This window comes from Lagenorhynchus albirostris, chromosome 8, assembly GCF_949774975.1.
Source record: "Lagenorhynchus albirostris chromosome 8, mLagAlb1.1, whole genome shotgun sequence".
Taxonomy (NCBI): domain Eukaryota; kingdom Metazoa; phylum Chordata; class Mammalia; order Artiodactyla; family Delphinidae; genus Lagenorhynchus; species Lagenorhynchus albirostris.
In genome coordinates, this window is record NC_083102.1 from 105,475,436 (window position 1) to 105,497,951 (window position 22,516).

At 40.6% G+C, this 22,516-nt stretch overlaps 1 protein-coding gene and 1 non-coding gene across 2 annotated transcripts in view; both read left to right on the forward strand.

Moving 5' to 3' along the window:
- The window catches only part of SUN3 (Sad1 and UNC84 domain containing 3), a 39,766-nt gene that overhangs the window by 11,456 nt on the left and 5,794 nt on the right, over positions 1–22,516 (forward strand). Inside the window, exons 3-8 of the mRNA XM_060156241.1 lie at positions 1,383–1,486; positions 5,580–5,620; positions 6,641–6,812; positions 8,066–8,150; positions 15,510–15,625; positions 16,685–16,852. Coding sequence (XP_060012224.1) covers positions 1,383–1,486; positions 5,580–5,620; positions 6,641–6,812; positions 8,066–8,150; positions 15,510–15,625; positions 16,685–16,852 — 686 coding nt within the window. The remainder of the gene's footprint in view (positions 1–1,382; positions 1,487–5,579; positions 5,621–6,640; positions 6,813–8,065; positions 8,151–15,509; positions 15,626–16,684; positions 16,853–22,516) is intronic.
- LOC132525024 (U6 spliceosomal RNA) lies at positions 2,866–2,972 on the forward strand. The gene has a single exon (XR_009542155.1). It is a non-coding gene; the product is annotated as a U6 spliceosomal RNA (small nuclear RNA).

The following is a 22,516-nucleotide window of genomic DNA, read 5'->3' on the forward strand; positions in this document are numbered from 1 at the left end:
CAAATTGGGAAGTTTTCAGCTATTATTTATTCAGATATCTTTCACTCTGTCTTCTTCTGGGACTCCCATAGTGTACATTGATAAGTTTGAGGCTGTTTTGCAGGTCTCTCAAGCCCTGTGTACTTTCTTTATTCTTTCTCCTCCTCATCATCATACTCGATAATTTCAATTGTTCTGTCTCTGAGTTCATTGATTCTCTCTTTTGCCTACTCACATCTGCTGTTGAGCCCTTTCAGTGAATTTTTTCATTTCAGTTATTGTACTTTTCAGCTCCAGAATTTGTATTTGGTTCCTTTTATAATTTTTCTATTGGTATTATCATTTTATTCATACTTCATTTCTTTGGTTTTCTTTAGTTCTTTGTCCATGGTTTCCTTTAGTTTTTGAGCATATTTAAGACAGATGGGTTATAAAGTTTTTTTCTAGTTAGTCCAATGTTTGGGCTTCCTCAGAGATGTCATGGCCAGTTTATATCTTGAAATCTTTCAACAGACATTGCAGCCTCCCAGAAAACTGTTCTAGCCCAAGGGAGTGGGTAGAAACAAAGGTCAGCCTCTGCACCAGCTAATCAGGGGAACACTAGGCAGGTCAAAACTCAGAGTCACACTAGTTGAAGAACAATGTCTGTATTAGACCCCTGGCACAACATCTGCACCAGAAACATTGGCTGCCATCTGCACAGCCACTGCCACCATTCTGGGGAGTGGGAGATGGTAGGGCAGGTGAGCAATAATGCCACACTGTTCTCTTTCCAAAATTAATCTGCCCTTTTCTTCAGTCCTCTGGTTGCTGTAAGTTTGAGATTAGATTTCAGAATTCCAATAAAGTTGGTCCTGTTAGTCTTTGCAAGCTTATGATTGTTTCAATGAAGGAACACGTTTTTGAGCCCCTTATGCTGCCATTTAAAATTATTGTCACCCAAGAATCTGATATAGCTTCCCTGCTTAGAGAAATCTCTATTAATATATGTTGTCCACAAAAATTCAATTAACAATCAGGTTAAGAAGGAAAAAGAGGAATTTTATTCAAGGCAAACTGAGGATTATATCTCAGGAGACAGACTCTCAGTAGTTCTGAGAACTGTTCCACCTGTTAGAAGTCGAAGGCACATATACATTTTTGAGACAAAAGCTCATACGTCAAAATGACATGCTGATATTTATATAAAGTTCACGCCCGTCTTTGAGGAGCCCTGGTTAATGTGTAATGCAGATGCACACTGCATATTAGGCAGGGAGGGAGAAGGCCCAAATGGACACAGAAAGAACTTAAATTTTTTTTTTGTCCTGCCTGAAAATATAAATTTTGTTTCATCAATGTAAAATATCTTATAACTGTTTCCAGATAAACTATTTAATCAAAGTCAATCTTTTCCTTAACAGGATTTAGAAACCACATGAGGCTTAAAGAAAAAGAGTTTCCTCAAAAATCCAGACAATTTTATGCTGTAATTGCAGAATATGGTTCACAGCTTTACAATTACCAGGTGATGTTTTGTTAAATCATTTTGTATGTCACTCATTTAAAATCTAATACACTAGATTTGTGATTCATTACCCTTTCTTTCTTCCCTGTTTCTCCCTTTTGCAATGGCAATGTCTATCCTATGCTGCTATGTTTGAAAGCAGTTAATGTGTTTGATTTCACAGCCTCATAGCTGGAGGGGAATTTGCTTCAGGATGAATTGTACCTGGGGTCTCACCCATATCTGACTTGGATGACATTTAGTTGAGGCTTTGGACTTTGGACTTTTAAGTTGATGCTGGAATGAACAAAGACTTTTGAGCTGTTGGGATAAAATGGATGTATTTTGTATGCAAGAAGGACATTAATTTGGGGGGCCAGGGTTAGAATGTCATAGGCTGAATATTTATGTCCCCCCCCAATTCATATGTTGAAACCTAACCCCAGGTATTAGGAGGTGGGGTCTTTGAGAAGTGATTAAGTCATGAGGGTGGAACCCCCATGATTGGGATTAGTGCCCGTTATAAAAAAGATAGCCCAGGGACTTCCCTGGCAGTCCAGTGGTTAAGACTCCACAGTCCCACTGCAGGGTGTGTGGGTTCGATCCCTGGTCGGGAAACTAAGATCCTGCATGGCACATGGTGTGGCCAAAAAATAAAAAATAAAAAAAGATACCCCAGAGGGTTCCCTGCCCTCTCTCTGCCATGTGAGGACACAGTGAGGAGACACTGTCTATGAACAGGAAGTGGTTCTCACCAGATACCAAATCTGCTGGTGCCTTGATCTTGAACTTCTGTCTCCACAACTGTGAGAAATAAACTGTTATTTATAAGCCAACCAGTCTCTGGTATTCTGGAGCAGCCTGAACAAACTAAGCCAGCACCCCAAGGGAAGCTTCAGCACATGGAAAATGGCAACGAACACTTCAGTTAACCACGGCCTGGAGCTGTGGACAGAATGGCCTCCCATCTGTCCTGAAGCTAGTTAGAGCAAAAGGGACTGAGCCTGAGACCAGACACTGGTGTCCTCTCTCTGGTGCACCCCAGCACTCCAGATGTTACCTTGTTTGTCCTATGCTTTGGCCTCTGAAGATGAGAGAAAGGAGGAAGGACAGGAGCTTCAGTCAAGTCAACCACTGCTCCACAGAAAGAAGCGACAGACCAATGAACTCCATCCAGTCAGTGACCTTGGACCTGAGCTTGTGCCCTCTTCCCTGGAAGTTATAAGGTTTAAAATTAGATGACTTGTGGCAGTTTTGTTATAAAAAAAAAAAAGTACTGACCACGTGGGGCATTTGTGAACACTTGCATCCAATTTGTCACAGCTCAAAGTATTGGAGCCACATTCTCAGAATCTGACTGAGCCACATTCTCAGTCGACATTACCTGTAAAAACAAAACAGTGCTCACCGAGGCAGTGCACATACAAAAAGTGGACCAGTACAGAGAAGATCAGCACGGCCCCTGAGCAAGGATGACTAGCAGATTCATGAAGGCTTCCGTATTTTTAAGAGTAAAATAGTTAACAATGACTAACAAGGCTGTGGCCCTGCCCACAGCTGTTTCTCTGCCTTTTCTACTCAGCCTTGTCATTTCTCAGGAGGCTGTTGATTCCACACCTGTCCAGTTGACTGCAGATGCCAACTGGTCCTCCTTCAATGGGCATGTTTTGGGTCAGGCAGCAGGTGTTTCATTAGGAGCTCTGTTGGAGATGCTGTGCAGTCCTACTGAAGGCACTGGACATCTGTCCTAACCTTCCATGGGACTCTGTACACCTGCCCGGAAGGAAGCTCCAGAAAGGTTCTTAGGAGCCCCAGCACCATTCTTATCACAGGACCCTCGTGGAAGGGATGGATCACCAGCCGTACCCAAAGCAGCCTCTGCTGCATCTTTGAGGTTTTCATTTTTCCCTGTGGATGCCAACCCATCTTTCACGTGTTATCTTCCTTTCCCAGTCCTTCTTTTCTCTTCACGTTCATTTCCTCACTTTTTTTTTGGTCTGATGGCTTTTTATTTTTTAATTTATTACTTTATTTATTTTTGGCTGTGTTGGGTCTTTGTTGCTGTGCACGGGCTTTCTCTAGTTGCGGCAAGTGGGGGCTACTCTTCGTTCCAGTGTGCAGGCTTCTCATTGTGTTGGCTTCTCTTGTTGTGGAGCACGAGTTCTAGAGCACAGGCTCAGTAGTTGTGGCACATGGGCTTAGTAGTAGTGGCTCATGGGCTCTAGAGTGTAGGCTCAGTAGTTGTGGCTCATGGGCTCTAGCGTGCAGGCTCAGTAGCTGTGGCACACAGGCTTAGTTGCTCCGCGGCATGTGGGATCTTCCCAGACCAGGGCTGGAACCCGTGTCCCCTGCATTGGCAGGCAGATTCTTAACCACTGTGCCACCAGGGAAGCCCTGGTCTGATGGCTTTTTATACTATATTTGCTCCTATAGTGGAAGCCACCTAAAATCCTTTTGGAAATGAGGCAAATAAAAATGCTTTTAAAAATCCGGAAAATGTTAGCTTTCAAAGAACTCTCAAATTTATTTATCAGCAAATTAATGAAGGCATATTTCCTGTATGTTCTTTTAAGGTTAGAACAGAAAAAAAGTAACAGAAGTGCAACACACTGCCTCTACCGACAGGAAACCTATTCAAACAGAAACTGAAAAACTAGAAATAAGAATTTCTCCCTACCAAAAATAAGCTCCCACATCCACATCCACATCAAAAGAAAAATGTTGAGGAGAGCCTGTAAGAAATTAAATTGTCCACTAATGAGAACCTACCGTTTAGCACAGGGATCTCTCCTCAGTGCTCTGTGGTGACCTAAATGGGAAGGAAATCCAAAAAAGAGGGGATATATATATATGTATAATTTGATTCACTTTGCTGCACAGCAGAAACTAACACAACATTGTAAAACAACAATACTCCAATAAAATATTTTTAAAAATTAAATTGCTCAGCAGAAAAACAAAAGCGAGGTAATCGTTTACTGTGTGGCATGCTGTGTTCTACTCCACTCCATTGTCACACAACAGTGTGGATGAGATGTCCCTCCTGCCTTGCACATTTGGGCAGAGCAAACTGATGGGAAGTCAGAGTCTTTGAAACAAAAAAGCAAACTTGTCTGTTGAGAAGGATGGAACATTATTTCCCTGATAACTCATGGTTGGTCACTGCAGTGGGTTGAAAGTAACCCCCAAGAAGCTATTTCATGGCCTGACCCGCAGAACCTGTGAATGGAATCTTTATTTGGAAAAAGAGTCTCTGCAGATGTAATTAGGGCTCCTGAGATGAAGTCATCCTGGATTTCCCAGATGGGCCCTAAACCCATTGACATGTGTCACACAGATAAGATAAGAGACACACAGAGGAGAAGCACCTAGGGGAGAAGGGCGTGTGGGGACAGTGCAGCCACAGCAAGCCCGGGAGCCTCCAGAAGGTGGAGGAAGCAAGAAATGGAATCTCTCTTGAGCCTCAGAGGAAAGTGCGGCCCTGCTGACACCCTGATCTCGGACTTCTGGCCTCTAGGGCTGTAAGAGAATCCACTTCTGTCATTTTAAGCTGCTGGGTTTGCAGCCATTGGTGGGGGAGCCTGGAACCCACGAGGTTCGTGGAACTTCGCACACAGAGGAGCTGGCAGAAGGAAGCTGGGTGGGCAGGGGCTGCAGCCTGGGAGCAGACTCTCTGTCCGCTGTCCCATGTGGACCTCCTCTGCCACGCCCCATGTGCATCCTAAACGGCAGCAACGTCGTCAGCCTGGCTGGGCACCCCCTGTTCAAATGTGAGACGGTCCTGTTGGGACACCCTGCCGGCATGAGGTAAGGGCCTGCAATGTGTTTGATGGCATGCTAATGGAATCCAGCCATTGGCTTCCTTACAGAGAAAGGGGATGCCCCTCACTGTTTACAGGAACAAACCTCAGGTCTGGATGCCTCCGCATCTCCTCTAAATATAACTATTTGCAGGAAGATGCAGGTGTCTTAGAGGCTGTGGGTCCCACTTGCCACACGTCTCTATCGAGGGTGGCAGTGTGATTTCCTTCCCCTTTACAAATAGGAAAAATACCTCCACCTGAGTAGGCAGGATTTGGAATGATTTTGTTTTGTTTTGTTTTGTTTTTTTCAGGCCAGGCTTCGAATGCCGAAAGAGCAACTGGAACTTTTAAAGTGAGTGAGATGTTCTCATGTGTGGGACTTTCTGGTGTGGGTCCAAACACTGAAATGCTTTTGTAAAATTATAAAACTAATTTCTACTTCTGTGGATCATTCTTTAAGGAAATATACACTGGGAGGTGCTTTCAATATTATTTATTATTTTTTTAAAAAAGGAAACAACCAAGATGAGAAAAACAGGTCGAAGGTTAAACATGTGGAATGGAGAATTATGAAGCCATTAAAATAATTCTAAAATATGTTTACTGATCTGGGAAGTGCAGTGGGACACAAAATTATTTTGTAACAATGTTTTTGCATGGAATAAAAACTGTTACAAACACACCAAAATTTAAGTTTTTATTTCTTCAAAATTTTATATTGTTTCACAAATTGGGAGAAAATACTAGATAAGTAGTGCTTCCATTTTTTTCAGCATAAAGAAATACCCATTGGCTTGACATTTTCTTATTCTTTCTAATAAGTTTCAAACTGTACAAGTAGCAGAGTCCATACTTGGAAAGTAAAATCTTGCACCCTGGAGCTGGTGAAAGGCAGCTGCCCCCCACCTCCACCCATGGCTGGATCCTCCAGCCCCCCGCCTCGCCCACCTGAGGCTGGTCCACAGAGTCTCAGGGCTTGTCTGGGAATCTCCAGCTCTGTACCCCACTCAAAGTACAAGGTGTTCCCCATCCTAAGGAGGTGAGAGGGGGATTTAAGATCCACACTGTGAGATCACCCAGCTCAGGTCAGGGTGGCTGCACTCACCAAGGGAGGGATGGGACGTGCCTACACAGAGCACGCCCCAAGCCCTGGGATGTCCTCAGGACAGCTTCCCTGAAAGCCTTTTCTTTTCACATGTAGGGAAGGGCAGTGCTTTAGACAAAGGGGCATCTCCTGAGCGCCCCTCACTTGGGGTTTCTCTCTTCTGCAACGTAAAGCACCTCTTTGTTTTGCTGGCCCTGAAGCCCAGCCCTGGGGGGCAGCAGGGAGCCCACCGCTTCCTGCTTTCACAGTGAGGGTCTCCATTCACAGGAAGGAAAGCCAGACTTTGGAAAACAACTTACGTGAAATTCTATTTTTAATTGAAGAAATAGATGTTCTGAAGGCCTTACTTAGAGATATACGGGATGGTCTGCACAGTTACAGCTGGACTGCAGATGGAGACTCCGCTGAAGGCTGGGACCACACTGAAGTTGTGGACGAGGTGATGTGGGCATTGGCAGGGAGGCGGGGCTCGTCTGACCTTCAGTTGTCACATCCACAGCTTACGTGAGTGGGGAATGGGGCGACAGCTGGGGTGTGGTCTGTGTCCTCTTGAAAATTCTTCCCCGGCAGTAGCTTACATTCACTAAAGCTTGCCCCTGGAAACACACTTTTTCATAATTGCTGTGTCACAGGGAAGATTTTGTATTTCAAGAAAACTGACTTCCCACCCAAATAAGTAACTGATTCTGTCTTATTTTGCAGTTAAAAACAAAAGAAGACAAACAAAATCTCATTCAGAAATGACAGTCTCTGAAAGTCCATGCACAAATACTCAAATAGTAAAATATTTTTATTCAGGGACCTAAAGCTCGTGTATTTGACCTACTTAGCACCAGGTCGGGCAACATTATGATGAAGACCAATGAGATCTTCTCCCCCCTTATTAGCACTAGCTTCTTTCCTTTCCTTAGGTTCTGCTTTTTGAAAGACACAGAAAGCTGACACTGACCACCACTGCCTCAAGGTCCCCACTGCCACGGCCCTGGGACAAAGTGCTTCCTCAGTTAGAACTCAGACTGTTATGTTCTCTCAGGACACTTGCTTTTCTAGACTCAGAACATACTCAAGAACCCAATGTTAATCCAAATGATGAATAATTTCTCACACAAGCAATCACGTACTCTATGTAAACTGCCTTGATCCCCAAATACCTACAGGGAGTTCCCTGGCGGTCCAGTGGTTAGGAATCTGCGCTTCCACTGCAGGGGGCACAGGTTCGATCCTGGGTTGGGGAACTAAGATCCCACAAGCTTCAAAAAATATATATATATATATTTAACCAAATATTTACAGAACATTCAAGTCTTTATTACTAAGCAGAGACACTGTAAGGGGCACCCAGCAGGTCACACGCATCCGCATTTGACTGCCCCACCGTGACAGCATGATGGAGTAGTTGTCAGGCCTTCAGAAGGGGCTTGAGTCCAGCCTTGCTCTGTGGCCTTGGTGAACGGCTGAACATCGCAGGTTGGATAACTCAGCTGCCTGAGAAACACCGAGCCCACTGACCTGGGAAGGTGATGTTAAGAATCTGTATGCAGTGCTGGGCTCCATCTGCAGCTTGGTCAATGTTCAGTGTTGTTATCATTTTGCAGATTAGGGAATTTGGGTCCAAATCAACAAAGTAAATTGTCAAAACTCAAGCAGTTGACAGAGATTGTTAACAGGAAACTCTTTTTAAAATTTGTACAGGAAATGTCAAACTTGGTAAATTATGTACTTAAAAAGTTGAGAGGAGATCAAGTCCAGATGGCCGATTACGCCCTTAAGTCTGCAGGTGAGTAAAGGAGGGACAAGGCCAGTATAAAAAGTCGAGGCTTCAAAAGCATCTACGTCCTCTGTGTTTCTTTATCTGGTGTTTATCTATCTGGTAACTGGAGAGGGAGGAAAAACTAACAAACCTAGACAGTAAAGAGGAGAATAGAAATGGTTGTGGGTGAGTGCAGACGTGTAGGCAAAAGCACCACAGAGAAGGTGCGCCTGCACAGGGAGGCTGGGGATGCGTCACAAGCGTTATAGCATTCTATCCTCTGTATACTAAAACGAGTACTAATGACTAATCTAAATGCATTATTAGTGATTAAGTGATAGTGTCTCAAGACTGTATGTAATGTTCTTAGTATCCTCCAAAAATACATTCTGAAGTGCTTAGACTGTGAATCGTTAATCTTAATACTGCCTAGAAGCCCCTGCCTGTGGCAGTGTATGACCATGTGCTCAGTGAAGCATGGGGGGGGGGGTGGGAGGGAGGAGGGGGAAAGGATGCAAGAGAAAGAGGGGGGAAATACAAAGCACACAGAGGAGCGCTAATTTTTATCAAGTGACAAAAGCCAAACTAATATTGCAGAAATAAATTTGTGTCCTGCATGGAGCAGAGAACATTTGAACCAGCATGATTATTAGTCGTGTGTGTGTGTGTGTGTGTGTGTGTGTGTGTGTGCGCGCGCGCACGCGCACGCGTGTATGGGTGTGTGTTGAGAGACAGAGCAAGAGGACAGACGTCTGACTTTGAATTCCCTGAAGCCTGAGAGGCATGAGCTTAAATAAGGTGGGAAGGTAGCTCACAGAATGCTTTTTTTGTTTGTTTCCTTGGGCATAAATTTATTTATTTATTTTTGGCTGCATTGGGTCTTCGTTGCTGTGCACAGGTTTTCTCTAGTTGCGGCGAGCGGGGTCTACTCTTTGTTGCGGTGTGCGGGCTTCTCATTGCGGTGGCTTCTCTTGTTGTGGAGCATGGGCTCTAGGTGCGTGGGCTTTAGTAGTTGTGGCACGTGGGCTCAGTAGTTGTGGTTCACGGGCTCTAGAGCTCAGGCTCAGTTGTTATGGTGCATGAGCTTAGTTGCTCCGTGGCATGTGGGATCCTCCTGGACCAGGGCTCGAACCTGTGGCCCCCCTGTTGGCAGGCGGATTCTTAACCACTGCACCACCAGGGAAGTCCGAGTCTTGGCATTCTGATACAGCCTTTTGATGCCTTCTTCCTATTCTGTTGAATATACTTACAACTCCATTTGGAAAAACCATAATGACAAAGGTCCGTAGATACCCTGTGTAAAACAAGGAATGGCAGAAAACGTTATGGCTTCTGAATAAATGTTAGCATGATGCACAGCCAGCTTCTGGTTAGGATGAGATGGAGAAAAGCCCAGGGTAGCCTTTCTTCCCTGCTGATGACATACAACTAAAAGAGTTGGACAAAATATAAAAAGCAGCTACCTGAGTATGATGAAAAGTAAACAAAAGGAGGCAGATTGTGGAGGGAAGTAAAAGGCTGGAAATGTGGCCCATGCAGGGGTGAGTTTACTGTTTTTCTTTTCTCTCAAAGCTTGAGCTGAGGCTTGAGCTGCAGTGACAGAGCCGCAAGGTGGTGACAGTGCGGTGGGTGACTAAAATTATGAGAGAAACTCCACCGTTCTAGAAAGAACCAGAACAAAATAGTCCTGTTGGCCAGAGAGTGTAGGAGGAAGGCTTGAGAAGGCCGGACAGGAGAGCAGACGCCCTGACCTCATGTGTGTGGCCTGCTGCCGGCTTGCCTCATAGCTTCTCTTTCACGGAGATGGACCCACGGCAACACAGCAGCGGCTCTGAGATTTTGACAAAGATTTAGCCACAGCTCGGGTCTTAGACTGTCCACTGAGGGACACATGGGCAGAACATGGCTATTGTGAAGGCTCTGAAAATGGAACTGAGATTGTTACCACCTCCCATATAAAAGGAGGGGCATTTATGGTCTGAACATTTCTGGTTGATTGTGTGATGAAACAAACAAAAGCACCCAGAGTCTCACAATATAATATTCAGTATGTCTAGGATACAGTTCAAAATTAGTCGACATACCAAGACCTAGGCAAATGTGACCAATTTGCAAGGGGAAAGAGAACCAGCAGATGCCAACCCACTCCATCAGGACAAAGATGTTGGATTATCACACAGAGACTCTGAAGGCAGGTAGTGTAACTAGGCTTCACGTGGTAAAGGTAAGTACAGCTAAAATGAATGAAAAGATATGATCTCTCAGCCAAGACAGAGAAACTATAGAAAATAGCCAGATGAAAATTTGAGAAATGAAAATACAACATCTGAAAAAAATTCATTATATGGGCTTAATAATAGGACAATGACAAGAGAAAAGAATTAGTGAAACTGAAGATCAGTAGAAATTATCCAATCTGAAGAAGTGGGAAAAAATGGAAACAATTTTGAAAAAAATGAAACAGCTTCAGAAACCTATGGGACATATATGAAAAGGTCTAACGTTCTCATCCTTGTAGTCTCAGAAGCAAATAAGAGATAAATGCAGAAAAATAATTTATTTGAAGAAATAATAGCTGAAAACATCCCCAATTTTGTTAAGTAAATTTATAGAGTCAAGAAACTGAGGAAATCAGAAACAAGATAAAGTCAAGGAAAACTATATCCAGACACATCATAAATTTCACAAAACCAAAGATGAGGAAGTCTTGAAAGCAGCTAGAGGAACAAAACACACACATTAATATGGGAGAATAATGATACAAATGACTGCAGATTTCTTATCGAAAACCAAGGAGACCAGAAGAGAAGGGAACTACACTGTAAAGCACTGAAATAAAGGAAATGCCAATGCAGATCCAGTAAAAATATCCTTTAAGAATGAGGATGAGGGACTTCCCTGGTGGCGCAGTGGTTAAGACTCCATGCTCTCGATTCAGGGGGCCCAGTTTCAATCCCTGGTCAGGGAACTAGATCCCACATGCATGCTGCAACTAAGAGTTCACATGCCACAACTAAGGAGCCAGTGTGCTGCAACTAAGGAGCCCACCTGCCACAACCAAGACCCAGTGCAACCAAGTTAAAAAAAAAACAAAAAGAGAATGAGGGTGAAATGAAGTCATTCTTAGAAGGGAAACCAAGGGACTTCTTAGTCAACAGATCTGCTAAAGGAAGTTCTTCAGGGCCAAGGGAAATGACACCAAAATGAAACTTGGAACTTCAGGAAAGAAGAAAGAACGACAGATAAGACAAATATCTATAACTATGAGACAATTTTCTTAAGTTCTTTAAAATAGGTATGACTGTTGAAAAGAAAAATTATAACATTAGCTGATGGGGTTTTAATATATGTAGATGGACAACTCTTAAGGAAAGGTCAATGGGTGAAGTTAAAGGGACCTCTTGGTAAAATATTAGCTCGAAATTGACTTTGAAAGGTTAGTTATGTGTGTTAAGATTGCCAGAGCAACCACTAAAAAAATACAGAGACAAAGTATGTACAGAGGGAACACACCTCAACATAATAAAGCCATATGTGACAAACTCAGAGCTAACGTCATACTCAACAGTGAAAAGCTGAGCACTTTCCTCTAAGATCAGGATCTAGACAAAGATGCCTACTCTCACCACTTTTGTTCAATGTAGTATTGGTTGTCCCAGCCACAGCAATCAGAGAAGAAAAAGAAGTAAAAGGTATCCAAATGGGAGAAAAAGAAATAAAACTGTCACTATTTGCAGATGACATGATACCATATACAGAGAACCATAAAAACTCTACCAAAAAACTATTACAACCAATAAATGAATTCATTAAAGTTGCAGGATACAAAATTAATACATAAAAATCTGCTGCATTTCTATACACTAATAACAAATTATCAGAAACAGAAATAAAGAAAACAACTCCATTTACAATTGCACCAGAAAGAATAAAATGCCTAGGAATAAATTTAACTAAGATGAAAGAACTATACTCTGTCCTAGTCAACACTGTACTAGAATTCCTAACAGTAAATTAAGACAAGAATCAGAGAGAGAAGGGGAGGGAAGAGTGGGGGTGGGGAGGGGAAGAGAGGGAAAGAAGAAAGAAGCAAGCAAATTGGAGAGGAAGAAATAAAAAACTCCGTATTCACAGACAACATGATGATTTATGTAGAGAATCATCAAAAAATCTACTAGAACTAATAAGTGAAGTTAGTAAGTTCAACTGTATATATATAATTTTTAGATGCTAGTAATAAGAAATTGGAAAAATAAATTTTAAAAACAGTCTTATTCACAACAGCAGTGAAAAACATGCTAAAAGCAAAAAAAAAAACAAAAAAACAAAAAACCACTAATGAAAGAAATAACAGAAGACCTAAAAAAGTGGACAGATCTTCCAAGTTTGTGTATTAGAGGCACCAATATTGGTAAGATGGCAATTCTTCCTAACCAGTCTATTGATTCAACACAATCCCAGTCAAAATCTCAGCATGATTGTTTGTAGAAATCTACAAGCTCTTTCTAAAATAGCCAAAACAGTTTTGAAAAGAAGAACAAATTCGGAGGACTCACACTGATTTGAAAGCTTACTATAAAGTTACAGTAATGAGAGAATGTGATGTCGATTAAATTAATGAAACATAATAAAAAGTCCAGAAATAGTCCCACACTAATTAACTTTTGACAAAGGAGAAAAAGCAAGTTGATGGTGCTGGAAGAGTTGGACATTCGTATGCAAAAATAAACCTTGGCTCACACCTTACAAAAGTTAACTCAAAATGCGTTAAATGTAAAAAGTATGATCTAAATATAAAGCTTAAAACTATAAAACTTCTAGAAGAAAAAATAAGAGAAAGTTTTTGTGACTTTGAGTTGGGAAAAGATTTCTTAGACACAATACCCAAAATGTGATCCGGAAAAAGAAAAGAATGGATAATTTGGACTTCATCTAAATTTAAAACTTCTGCTTGGAAAAAGCCATTGAAGAGAATGAAAAGACAATTCACAGGCTGGGAGACAGGACTGCAAACCAAATACTTGACAAAGGACTTATACCCACAATTTATAAACACTCAAATTTCAATGGTAAGAAAACAGCCAATCCAATAAAAAGTGAGCAAACGATTTGAAAGCCACCTCATCAAAGAAGATATATACATGTCAAAAAAGCACATGAAAAAATGCTCATCATTAGTATCCATGAGTGAAATGTAGATATACCCATTAGAACAGCAAACAAACAAAACCTGACGCGTGAAATGGCGGCAGCAATGGAAAGCAAGCAGAACTCTTACACGGGGCTGGAGAGAATGTAACGGTGGTACAGCCATTTTTGGAAAACCATTTGCCAATTTCTTTCTTTCTTTTCTTTTTAAAATTGAAATATAGTTGATTTACAATGTTGCATTAGTTTCAGGTGTACAACACAGTCATTCAATATTTTTATAGCTTATACTCCATTTAAAGTCATTACATATAAAATATTGGTTATATTCCCAGTGCTGTGCATTATATCCTTGTATCTTATTTATTTTATACCTCGTAGTTTGCACTTCTTAATCCCCTTCCCCTATCTTGCCCCTCCCCCCAGCCCTCTCCCCTTTGGTAACCACTAGTTTGCTCTTTTGTATCAATGAGTCTGTTTCTGTTTTGTTATAGTCACTCACTCGTTTTATTATTTAGATTCCACATATAAGTGAAAACATACAATAATTGTCTTTCTCTGTCTGACTTACTTCACTAGGGTATGACATTTGACAATTTCTTATGAAGTTAAACATAACATGTATGAGCCAGCAATTCCACCTCTATGTATCAATATTTACCTAAGAGAAGTTTAAACTTATGTTCACAATAAAACCTGTCTGAGAATGTCTACAGCAACTTTATTCATTGTCACCAAAACTGGAAATAGATGAAGGAATAGCTAGTTGTGATGTATCCATACGGTGGAATGTTACTCAGCAATAAGAAGGAACACATTCATTATACCTGCCAGGAAGCTCAAACGTGCTCAATTGTGCTAAGTGAAAGTAGCCATATTCAAAAGGCTACTACTGTGATTGACTACAAAGAGACAGCAAGAGAGAAGGTCCAGAATAGGCAAATGTAGATAGCAAGTAGGTCAGTGATTGCCTAGGGATGAGGTGCGGTTCGGGGGAGTGACCGCTGAGTGCAATAGGGTTTCTTTGGGTGCTGATTGAAAGTGTTCTAATGTTGATTGCGGTCGTGGTTGTGCAACTCTGTGAATATGCTAAAAACCACTGAATTGTACACTTTAAATGAGTAAATTGGGTAGTATGTATATCTCAATAAAGCTGAATAGAAACTTAAAAAATGAGAATGAGAAAAGTGAATTTGAATTACTTAAAAACCCTACCTGCCACAATTAGCGTTTTCTGAACTAGATTATGGCTGGAGTGGGGTCAGTCCTCACATCAGTATGTGGAAGTTTAATTCCCGTCCAACCAGTCAGCCCAGCAGGAAAATTCATTGACCAAGCAGACCGTATCAGCACTCAAAAACAAGGTACTCACAGGGTTGCCAGGTAAAATAAAGGATGCTCCATGAAATCTGAGTTTCAGGTAAACAGCAAACAATTTTTTAGTATATGTCCCAGATATTGTATGGGACGTAACTGTACTAAAAGATTATTCATAGTTTATGTAAAATTAAAATTTAACTGGGAATCTGTGTTTCTACTTGCTAAGTCCTGCATCCCTGGGTACATTCACTATTTCAAATCCTACCATCTTAGAAAAGGCACTGGTGATCTGATATTCACCACGTACGTGTCTTTTTAATGTTGTATTGTGATATCCAGATGGAATTTAAGGAAGTGATTTGCATTTTCTTTATTTCTTATGTATCAGATACATTTTGCTTCTAAAATGAAGTAACCTGAAGGGATAATATTTGATGAGTATATTTTATATTTCTTTGATTAAAATGAAAGCTCAATAAATCTGCAGAATGGCTGTTATGAATACAACTTGTTAGTACATTTATGACATTGCTGGTCATTCTGCTTTTGTTTTTGATTGAATTGGGCTTATTTATCACTGACTTGTTGAAGTATGGGGATCCATATGTCTCCTTAGCTAATAAATACAGTACACATAATATTTCCATGTCTAAATCAATTGCTCCAGATTTCAATTTTTTATTGTAATATCAGTTCCAGAAATTTTGTGAAACCACACAGAGTAAGAATGGTTTTCTCAAAGTGACAAAATTTCAGTGGTAGTGAAAGCTGAAAGTCATAATTTTCTTATCAGTTTCCTGGTATGAATTTTACCTTATTTGTAAGTTGCCTAGTAATAGTTTCCCAACAACATTAAAATCTAAATGGTGTTTTGAATTGTGTGATTTTTTAATTTTAAAAATTATTTTGTAATTTCAGGAGCCTCTGTTCTTGAAGCTGGGACCTCAGAAAGTTACAAAAATAATAAAACAAAACTCTACTGGCATGGGATTGGGTTCTTAAATTATGAAATGCCTCCAGATATCATTCTCCAGGTAAAAGCTAGATTTAAAATAACCTGTTTATATTTTAGCATTCTGTTCCTATCACTTATCAGGAAAAATTTTAATGTCTGAAATGGCAACAACTCTGAACTTGTCAGGGAAACTGAAACTGTACTCTTGCATTTTTACAGTCATCAAAGTACGTGAAATATTTCCTACTTATTGGCAATTAACTATGGTTAATTAATTAATTAATAATTATTTATTATTCTAAGATCAGTGAACTACAGTATGTACTTCTCAAATAAAACATACACATTCCATATCTTTTCTTTAAGTTGATTCTGTGGTCTTCCTTTTCCACTGAAAACTTCAGTCACTCAACAAACACTTGTTGAAGATGCATGACCCCTAAGTGCAAGTACTGTGCTATGTGCTGTTCAGGCCAACACATTTTTATAAAGTCCAATTATAATAGGAGAAATTTCCAAGTAAGATTTTCACTATCATTTCAGTTCAATTCAAAAGGCATTAGACACCAACTGACAGTACAGTTCTTCTTAACTATAACTACACACCTGAATTTATTTCCAGTTTAGAAATACCTTCAGTGGCAAATGTATAGATCTCACTCCAGAGTACAGTCTAGATCTAGAAAATGGTAGACATCATCTTTCTTCCTTACCACCAGTATAGCCAGCTTTGCTATCACCACCATTATCATCACCACTACTACCATCACCACCACCATCACCATCATCACCTGCCATCATTGTCACCACAGTGACTGCCACCACCCTCTTCATTACCACCACCAGCACTGTCTTCACCAGTGCCTTCACCACTCATACCAACTAGCTGCCTGTAGCAACTTACAGTCTAGTTAGAGCAATAAAAGAAAACATACTCACACAATAAAAGGCTCTGATTGACATCAGCACAACCAAAACTATGGGTATCATGGAAACTTTCCTGTTTGATACATCCCACACAGTGCCTTCATATTATAGGCATAAGCAAGTTCTTTGGTCAATAGTGATTAGCTGGCCAACATTGTAGGAGTGGATTTATATAAGCAGATAAAAGATTAATGCAGTGTTTTCTTTCCAGCCGGATGTCCACCCTGGGAAGTGCTGGGCCTTTCCAGGTTCCCAGGGTCATGCCCTAATCAAGCTTGCCAGGAAGATCATACCAACTGCTGTCACCATGGAGCACATCGCAGAGAAGGTGTCTCCCTCAGGAAACATCTCCAGCGCACCCAAGGAATTTTCTGTCTATGTGAGAAGCTGTCTAAATCTTCATTCAGAAGGGGTTATAGTAGATGATTGGTTAGGAATTGGGAGCTGGGATCTCATCTGAACTGTGCAGCTAACCATTTGTATCACTGTGAGAAAATCACTTACTTCCTGGATCTCTGTTTTGTCATCTACAAAGTAAGAGGGTTGGACCAGATGATTACTATTACTTAATTCTATTGTTTACTTTTATCAAAGTTATACAAGTATAATTTAAAAAGAAACATTCCCATGTTTATAAGGAAACATGATTTTCCCTTGTCCCACTTCTCCCACCTCAATTTTTACTCTCTGGAAGCTTCCCCTTGCAACAGTTTTAGCTGCTTATGTCATTACTGACTTCATGTTTGCTTTTACTGTTATTCCTTGATTTTTCAGTTTTGATTATTATCTACTGACTTCCTCTAATGGAAAATGGAGATTAGTTCTCTTCCATGCCTCTCCCATTCTCCCAAAATGTTTATGTCTTAACTTAAAAAAAAAACCAAACAGGTTTATTGAGATATAATTCACACTCTGCTGATTCAGTCATGTAAAGTGTACACTTAGTACACAACTTAGAGTTGTGTAACCATCAACATGATCAATTTTAGAATATTTTTACTATTCTCCAAAGAAAGCCTGCACCCCTTAGCTGTCACTTCCCATCCCCCACCTCACACCCCCAGCCGCTGACAACCACTAATCTACTTTGTACCTGTAGCTTTCCCTATTTTGGATATTTTGTATAAAATGGAATCATATAATACGTGGTCTTTTGGTTTTTTTAATGAATGAATTAATTAATTTTTGGCTGCTTTGGGTCTCCGTTGCTGTGCGCAGGCTTTCTCTAGTTGCAGCGAGTGGTGGCTTCTCTTTGTTGCAGACCGTGGGCTCTAGGCACACAGACCTCAGTAGTTGTGGCTTGCGGGCTCTAGAGTGCAGCCTCAGTAGTTGTGGCGCACAGGCCCAGTTGCTCCATGGCATGTGGGATCTTCCCAGACCAGGGCTCGAACCTGTGTCCCCTGAACTGGCAGGCGGATTCCTAACCACTGCGCCACCAGGGAAGTACTGGTCTTTTGTGAATGGCTTCTTTCACTCAGCATGTTTCCAAGGTTCATGTATGTTATAATGTGTCAGTACTTCATATTTTTAATTGCTGGATAATATTTTCTTATATGGATAGACCCCTTTTATTGATTCGTTCATCAGTTGCTGGACATTTGAATGGTTCCCACCTATTTGACTATTATGAATAAATCTGCTGTGAGGAGCTGTGTACAAGGTTTTCTGTGGACCTCAGGCTTCATTTCTCTTGGGTTTGTGCCACAGAGCGGAATTGCTAGATCTGAATCCGTGTTTCATGTGTGAGACACTGCCAGACGGCTTATCTCAGTTTCAATCCATAGCCAACATTTTCACTGTGACTCTGTGAACAATATTGTTTTAGTTGAGTCATACAATGCACTGGAATACTATTTTCTTTATATGAAAATTTTGATGTTCTTGAGGATAATTGCCTCATTTTAATTTAATTTGCTTAGTTATCTATATTTCTATCATGAAAACATTTCCAACCTCTTCTTCAGATGTGTAAATATCCTCCCATTCTGCCCATTCATGTCAGATACTTTATAAATAATTTCTTTTTTATTTTTTAAAGATATCCTCTGGAGCACTGCTCATCTGCTCCAACCTGGTTGCTGGCCAGGCCTAATGCACAATTGTTGTCAGGGGGTTTCATGTCCACATCCTGGGGATTTGACTTATCTAATCTATTTTTTTTAACATCTTTATTGGAGTATAATTGCTTTACAATGGTGTGTTAGTTTCTGCTTTATAACAAAGTGAATCAGTTATACATATACCTATGTCCCCATATCTCTTCCCTCTTGCGTCTACCTCCCTCCTACCCTCCCTATCCCACCCCTCTAGGCGGTCACAAAGCACCGAGCTGATCTCCCTGTGCTATGCGGCTGCTTCCCACTAGCTATCTATTTTACGTTTGGTAGTGTATATGTGTCCATGCCACTCTCTCACTTTGCTCCAACTTACCCTTCCCCCTCCCCATATCCTCAAGTCCATTATCTAGGAGGTCTGTGTCTTTATTCCTGTCTTGCCCCTAGGTTCTTCATGACCATTTTTAAAAAATTTTTTTAGATTCCATATATATGTGTTAGCATAAGATATTTGTTTTTCTCTTTCTGACTTACTTCACTCTGTATGACAGACTCTATGTCCACCCACCTCACTACAAATAACTCAATTTCATTTATTTTTATGGCTGAGTAATATTCCATTGTATATATGTGCCACATCTTCTTTATCCATTCATCTGTCGACGGACACTTAGGTTGCTTCCATGCCCTATTGTAAATAGTGTTGCAATTAACATTGTGGTACTTGACTCTTTTTGAATTATGGTTTTCTCAGGGTATATTCCCAGTATTGGGATTGCTGGGTCATACAGTAGTTCTATTTTTAGCTTTTTAAGGAACCTCCATACTGTTCTCCATAGTGGCTGTATCAATTTACATTTCCACCAACAGTGCAAGAGGGTTCCCTTTTCTCCACACCCTCTCCAGCATTTATTGTTTCTAGATTTTTTGATGATGGACATTCTGACTGGTGTGAGGTGATACCTCATTGTAGTTTTGTCTAATCTATTATTTTAAAAATCTTTTCGATCTTATTTTTCTTCTTTGTTTTCTGTTCCACCTTCTGGAATATTTTATCAATTTATATTTTAAACCCTGTGCTAAATTTTTCATTTCTGCTGTCATGATTATTCTAAGACTCTTTTTCTATAAATACTCCTTTTTCTAGAGTGTATATGTTTTCCTATATTACTGGATGCAATTACAGTTTTGTTCCATGTTTTTAGCTCCCTCACATCTTTACTCCCAAGTACCCCCTTTCCTATTTGTTAACAGGGGCTCCATGTTTCTTGTTAGTTGCTTTCCACATGTGTCTGGTGGCTGGCTTTTGCTGCACACATGAGAGGCAAGTCAACAGTGAGCTTCACGGCTAGGTGGTCTGGTTGGAGACTGCAGAGTGTGGTATCCAGAAGTTTGACCCCAGGAATCCTGCAACCTTGTGCCCAGGGGGTTTCAGCTTGGCCAATGTGCTGGGTGTGGAGGTGCACAGCCCACCATTCATGCAGAGGTTATACCTTCACCTCTTAGTTTTGCAGGGTGCTCCTGAGGTCAACTTTCGTAGAGCTGGGGGGAAAAAGAAAATCCTTTTCTGGACAAGGGCAGGGGTGATGACCAGGGTATAACTGCTTCTTAAAAAGACAGTTAGCCCACTCTCAGATGTGGAGACCCCTCAACCTCATGCTGGGCCCCATTGCACGGCCCCAGCTCTGGCCCTTTCTGGGCCCTTGCAGTAAACATCAGCACCAGCATGCTGTTGGTTCCCCCTACAGCCAGGGTAGCGTGAGTTTTTTCCAGGCCACTATACCAGTCACCATTTGGCCATCTCCAGATGTTTTTCTCTCAGTGTCTGCTCCCATGTTTTCCTCAGAGGTTTATGCCTTACTTCAATCCCTTCGTGTTCCTATCCAAAGGAGGGCTCAGAGTTAAACAAGGGTGCTCAGCCTGCCTTGTGTGTCATTCAAACCATTAAATGCCATGGTCCTGGAGTTATAAAACACAGAGACTACTGTCCTTTGATGCAAGCCTGATGCCATCCACAGTCAGTGTCTGCAGACACCTATAGTTGAGCTATGTTGGATTTGAGCAGATCAAACCCTGTCTCACAAAAGTGTGCACAGTTGCTCATTATAGAGGGATTTTATGGATGAATACTTCAGGCAAGAATCCTTTAGTAAGAAAAAGTACTTCTCATTGTTTTTCTCTAATATTAGTGAATTTATGAACCAAGTGAAATTAAAATAGAATGATAAAGAAGGTGGAAATAAAAGTAGCATGCCTCTCAACAGGCTACAGGAACTATATGAGACTTTATATATATATATAAAATGTGAAATATGTATATTGATATGTCAATATATAGATGAATATGTATATTATATATAATAGAATATATTATATATAATTGAATATAATATATATTAGAAATAATTGAATATATAATATATATTATATAAAATTGTGAGTGCATTATTTAGTCATGATGTATCCAATTCTTTGAAAAAATTAATTTATAAATAGTTTGAATGTTGATATTATGATTTTCATTATATTGAATAAAATGACTGAACTCATGAAATCTTTATTTTATTGTGTTACTATGATTCAAGGAACCTAACAATAAACTTTAGATTTACAGGGTAAATTAACTTCCACCAGTGTGCTCTCCTCTCAAAAATCTTCAATTTTAAAGGGTAGAGAGAAGCAAGAAGAACTACAATCCTGCAGCCTATGGAACAAAAACCACATTCACAGAGAAATAGACAAGATGAAAAGGCAGAGGGCTATGTAACAGATGAAGGAACAAGATAAAACCCCAGAAAAACAACTTAATGAAGTGGAGATAGGCAACCTTCTAGAAAAAGAATTCAGAATAATGATAGTGAAGATGATTCAGGACCTCAGAAAAAGAATGGAGGCAAAGATCGTGAAGACGCAAGAAATGTTTAACAAAGACCTAGAAGAATTAAAGAAACAGAGATGAACAATAAAATAACTGAAATGAAAACTACTAGAAGGAATCTAGTAGAGACTGCAGAGTGTGGTATCCAGAAGTTTGACCCCAGGAATCCTGCAACCTTGTGCCCAGGGGGTTTCAGCTTGGCCAATGTGCTGGGGGTGGAGGTGTACAGCCCACCATTCATGCAGAGGTTATACCTTCACCTCTTAGAAGGAATCAATAGCAGAATAACTGAGGCAGAAGAATGGATAAGTGACCTGGAAGGCAGAATGGTGGAATTCACTGCTGTGGAACAGAATAAAGAAAAAAGAATGAAAATAAATGAAGACAGCCTAAGAGACCTCTGGGACAACATTAAACGCAATGACATTCGCATTATAGGGGTCACAGAAGGAGAAGAGAGCAAGAAAGGACCAGAGAAAATATTTGAAGAGATTATAACCAAAAACTTCCCTAACATGGGAAAGGAAATAGCCACCCAAGTCCAGGAAGTGCAGTGAGTCCCATATAGGATAAACCCAAGGAGAAACACGCCGAGACACATAGTAATCAAACTGGCAAAAAATAAAGACAAAGAAAAATTATTGAAAGCAGCAAGGGAAACATGACAAATAACACACAAGCGAACTCCCATAAGGTTAACAGCTGATTTCTCAGCAGAAACTCTACAAGCCAGAAGGGAGTGGCATGATATACTTAAAGTGATGAAAGGGAAGAACCTACAACCAAGAGTACTCTACCTGGCAAGGATCTCATTCAGATTCCATGGAGAAATCAAAAGCTTTACAGACAAGCAAAAACTAAGAGATTCAGCACCACCAAACCAGCTCTACAACAAATGCTAAAGGAACTTCTCTAAGTGGGAAACACAACAGAAGAAAAGGACCTACAAAAACAAACCCAAAACAATTAAGAAAATGGTCAAAGGAACATACATATCGATAATTACCTTAAACATGAATGGATTAAATGCTCCAACCAAGAGGCACAGGCTTGCTGAATGGATACAGAAACAAGACCCATATATATGCTGTCTACAAGAGACCCACTTCAG